Below are 5339 nucleotides of genomic sequence, written 5' to 3'. Positions count from 1 at the left end.
ATGTTTGATGTGACGGGGATTCGAACCCGCGACCCTCAGATTGCGAGTTGAGCGCCCTAACCACCAGGCCCCCTTTCAGTTATTGAAATTTAAACATTACTGCCGTATTATGGATTTTTTTTGCCTGTAGTTAATATTGGTTTATTTCACAGTTAAATCTCCTGTAAATCACTGAAGCTTTTTATCAAAATAGTCGTTACTAACATTTCTAAATTTCCTCGAGTTTTTTTACCCTTGGCGACACTCGTAACGTTTTAAAATCAAAATTTTAATTGATGCCTCCTCACACGTAAAAAAAAAAGACTTATTAAAATAGGAAGAGAAACATGCCATATTTTGGAATATTTCTTTTTAATTACAAACATCGTTACCGTAAGGTAGCCTAAATTTGAATTACAAGCGTATTTAAATCTTCCTACTTGACCTTCACTAGCAACACTCGCGATGTTACATAACTCAAACACTAAGATTAGGCATAACTTTGTTTTAATATCAAATGTGAAAAAATCATTTACGAATGAACACAGTTTTTTTCTCTGATCATATTTCCAATTCACGACATCGTTTATTCGTATTCAGATAAACAAACTTTCGTGTAATGATTTTCGCTAAAAAAAAACTACAGAACATTATCCACGATTCGAAAAGAGACGTTTTTCTGTCGTTGAGTTGGCAATAGTTACAACTCAGGAGTGTAAATGTACGTTTTTTTTAAAGAAATTCCTTCCAGAAAGCAATTAATATTCAAGGCTGTATAATAATATCCTATAGCTCCAATCTCCTTGAGAAACATATTTAATTAAAAAAAGAAAGGGATATATAAAAAGAATTATGTGTTAGCCGTCTTGTAGAATCACATTCGAACGTGCCCAGCATTCTTACGTTCACGTGAGACATTTAGAAATATTATTACGTAATAAAGCACGCGTAAGTACTTCATCAAACTCTGGCGACTTAGAAGGAACCTCGGGAAGACGTAACTTTGGCAATATTTTTTCTGAAACATAGCATGCTATGTTCCTAAGTGTTACGATTAAAACCACAGTAAGTTTAAAAGCATTTATTTGTAAAGAATATCGTCTTTAATTAACAGCAAAAACTTAGTCAAAAGTTTTTTGTTCCCAAAATACACATACAACTCTGCTCCGTAAAATTTTGAGAACACAAAACACAAAGTGAGTTTTAAACATGTCTCCGAGTGATCATTTTGGATATTTAACAACTACAAAATTAGCTTTTACATTCGATTATACGAGTATTCAAAAACATAACATGCCTTACATTTACAAAAATATTTAATACCTTAATATCGTAAATGCATCAACTTAAGTAAATAACTGTTTGGAAAAAAATATATATATATCTATGTATCTATACGCACACAATCAATTCACAACTTCTGGCACCAAACTTAAATTAAAAAGTTATTTTTCATAGAACATTTCTTCAATCTTTTCTTTATTCACGCATTAGTTTATCAGCACTACTTGCTTTTTCGTTTTCCATTCGATCGCGGAAAAAACCTTGACTCGTGCTACATTCCCTAACAGTCACTGTCACCAAATTGGCCGTTACGTCAGTGATAAATATTTGGTCCACTAGGGGGTGTTGACTGTGCCAAAATTTCGGAGCAGGAGCAAGCGCCGCCTCTTGGGGCTTGTTGGCACTAAGAGCAGTAACAGCTGCCAATGGCTTGCAGTCTGGTCTAGGTTTGAAGGGTGGTGATGAGGTGTGTATTGAGTTCCTTTTGAATACTCCCTTATCAGTAGTACTTTCGGGCATTCGTATGTCACTGTGTCGGTTCTCCTGATCAGAATGATTTCCAGTTCCAACAGGAAAGTTTATCACACCAAACGTGTCACCGTTACCAGCAGGTCTCCGCTCAGGGGTGCTGTCGATATGTAAATAACGCTTCTGTATGCAACTAGGTAGTTCCTTGCCTGTCTGACTTGTGTTGGTGAAATTATAAGACAAATACTCGGACTCATCCGCAGAAGTTTTCGCGATGTTCGGTATCGTGTCTGTGGTCGTATGAGGCGCTGAATGGTTAATTTGAAAATGATTAAAAACTTCAAACTCTTTGTTTACTCCTGGGTCTTTACAAAACTTGGAAATTTTTGATACAGGTTCATATTCACAAATCTCTTCGCTAGATGTCGTTATAAAACTCCCCTCGTTTGAAGATTCCGCTTTCAGCTTTAGTTTACTTTCCACCCCAGTAGAGACCACTAATTCACTGTTGTCATGTTCTTGAAACGCCGCCCGTTCCAGGTTTTCGTCAGTACTCTAAAATGCCAAAGACCAAGTTTACATACGATACACAACTAAACAGTAAATGTGTTCCTATATATCTACTCGTAATCAATATTGAACTTCAGCTTACATAATCAACGTTACATCATTTGTACATAATGAAGCATATATTTCTGTTCGCTGTCATCTTTCTATCGTTTCGTGTAAAATAATTTAATAAGTTGAATTAATTTCACAGTAAAATATAACTACAAAAGCCAAAAATATACAAATTCATGATTAAAAACAATTATTCAGGAAATAAATTAGAATCTCAATCTTTTATTTTCGCTAAAAATCTTCAAATTAGGTTATTCTTCAGAAAAGCATAAATTAATTACAATGTTAAGAATAATAATTCAACATGCTTTAACTCGTAATAAAGATCCATCTTTTCCACAAGACCTAAAGTACGATTAATGTTTTGATTTCAATTCATTAGAAATACTGAAAAAAAAACTGGTTCTGTTCTATTTTTTAATAAAAGACTGATAAATGAACAGACAGTAAGTGAGAGATATTTAAAAAGTTTTTATAAAAATTAATTGTTAAATAAATCCCACATTCAGGACCATCTGTTAGCAATGCAAAGACAATTTTCACAGTTCTTTATACTTCTAGATTAAATAACAGTTATTAATACAATAAAATTACTCTCACAGTAAACATAAACTATAGGTATAAGTGATAAGAATTATGCAATTATAAGTGGTAGGAAGACAAACTGATTAGCGCCTTTCAGAACAATAATAATTTATAAAAAAAAATTAACACGCTGGCTAAGTATAAATATAATACAATAGTAAAAAAAAAAGGAACTTTACGAATTTAAATACCACTAATTAACGATAATAATAATAATAATGTACACATCTTAGGTTGGAATATTCAATATGGGGGTACAATAAACTCTAATGTTCGAACAATTATTTTTTCTTTGGAACTAAAATATGCGTGAAAATCAGGGATTGTCAAAAAAAAAAGGTGACCAAGGAAAGACATACTGATGTGTTATTATAATCTGATTTTCGCCTATACTGCATTAACTTCTACTTATCACAATTTTCATAATCCTTTTTTACACATAAAATAAATAAATTTATGTAGGTTCATAACTATTTGTTCATCAGGATGAAATCTATAGTCTACCTGTCTCTGTTCTTTCTTTGCCTTTTGGAACTTTCTTACAGATAGTGGATCCTTTTCTCGTTGGCTGGTAAGAAAAACGGATATTTTTACTGAAAGTGAGACCCTTATATTTCATATTATGTTACTGAGATTATTCTAAAATATTTGAATTTCACAAGCTTCAGATAAATTCAGTACAAATTACAAGTTAGAAAATGGTCTGTACATATTTAAAATGGTAAACTATATTTTCTGGAGTGATAGATTAAAAACTATAACGTTAACTCCAGAAACTTCAAATTAAAAAAACTCCAAAATAAATAATTTGCGAAGCATTGCTAGAACTAACACTAACAGCACACTGAGAAGTTGTATTTTGAAGTAGGCCTAGCGAGCTGCTGGCAGCAGGCACGAAAACGCATGCGATACGACTTCGCCAAGTTCAACAGTGGAGACAAGTTAAGCCTTACCTCTGTTCAAAGGCTTGTAGTAATCGCACGTCTAGGATGTTTACTTCAGGCTCCCAAGTATTGTACCTGGAAATAAATAAATAAAAATATTACCATAATTTCTAATCAGGCCTTTCTTTAATAACAATCATTGCCACTAGGACCTATAACAAATCGCGACAAGAACATTCATTTGAATCATAGTCATAGTTACTTACTTTGGGCTCCAGCCTTTCCATTTCACCAAATACTCAAGACGGCCCTAAAAAATGGAAAATGAGTTAAATTTTGAAATATGTTGAGTACCACTAATCATTTCTAAATACGAATATTAAAATAAAACAGAAATGTAACGATAAATGAAAATGTTTGTAAAATCACTCACTTTACGAGTTCTTTTCTTTTGAATACACTCGGCAGCAAACACTCTTTCACCGACCGTTAAAAGTTCCATTTCGTCCCGGCTTTGTACGTAACTTTACCGCAGACACAAGTTTCACCGCGTATACACGAACACCGTTACCCTACCAGTTTTCTCTTAGTTTCGCCTATCCCACTTAGAAAGCTGGCCCTTGTTTACTCAAGTAGTCTTGTCGATGATTGGTCACCAGCTCTCACGGTTTTAACTTAGCTATCCCATAATAGAAATCCCCCCCACCCGCCGCCGCTTATGGTGACGTCATGCGTTTGTGACATTAGCAACATATCATTGGTCACTCTACAGTACACACGCGTTACAAAACACAACCCACGCAATGCTACAAATGTCAATTTAGCGTCAGTTAGACGTTATGTTGGTGGTTGTTTCGAAAGTGTTTACTAGGAAAGTTAAAAGCTCCAAACATTTGATACTGTACAATGGACTAGTACAAGTGCAGTTTAAATAAGCAGCTGTTATTAAGCCTCAAGGTTCACCGTGAGAGTATAATCAAAACAATGTTAACTAATAAAAAGCAATTCGAAGAAAGAAAAAAAAATTGTTTACCGTTTTTAAAGAATTATGAAGGCCTAAAATGTCTCAATAAGATAACCGTTAGGTTATAGTTTGCAAACTGAACTCGTAGGAAAATCTGAAAAAAATAATTAATAAAAAATACAGTTCCCATTGCTTCAACATTTTCAGACTATTCAAGTTATTTTAAAAATGTTGAGTGTGTCAGAAGCGAATGTTCATGTCATTACAAGTATTGACTTTCAGAAGTTTCAAGGATTTTGTAGATTCGAATAAATAAATGATAACTATTTTAAAAGACTGAAACAGAATAAATATATGTTAAAATTCAGTTCTGGAGATTCGAGGAACTTTGTAGTTGGGAAATACTTTAATTACGTATAACCTAAGCCCCCAAAATATAATTAACAATTGTTAACTGCTGACATTTACAAAGTAGTAATGCTTGGAGACGGCTTGAATGGGTAATGAAGAAAAACTTTGACATAAGTTTAACATAACAGTTTTTCTTCATTACT

The 5339-nt window shown here is 33.3% G+C and overlaps 1 protein-coding gene across 1 annotated transcript; it reads right to left on the bottom strand.

Moving 5' to 3' along the window:
- Positions 1–1045: 1045 nt before the first annotated feature.
- Positions 1046–4467, bottom strand: LOC106471971. Its single transcript, XM_013932599.1, has 5 exons — positions 4255–4467; positions 4088–4131; positions 3891–3956; positions 3442–3505; positions 1046–2286 (listed from the first exon to the last, which is right to left on the bottom strand). The coding sequence occupies exons 1-5, from the start codon at positions 4321–4323 to the stop codon at positions 1459–1461; spliced, it is 1071 nt and encodes a 356-aa protein (XP_013788053.1). The 5' UTR covers positions 4324–4467; the 3' UTR covers positions 1046–1458.
- Positions 4468–5339: the final 872 nt, after the last annotated feature.

This window comes from Limulus polyphemus, unplaced genomic scaffold (assembly GCF_000517525.1).
Source record: "Limulus polyphemus unplaced genomic scaffold, Limulus_polyphemus-2.1.2 Scaffold4995, whole genome shotgun sequence".
NCBI lineage: Eukaryota > Metazoa > Arthropoda > Merostomata > Xiphosura > Limulidae > Limulus > Limulus polyphemus.
Note: the sequence above shows the minus strand (reverse complement) of the source record. Positions and strands in the feature narration are given on the sequence as shown.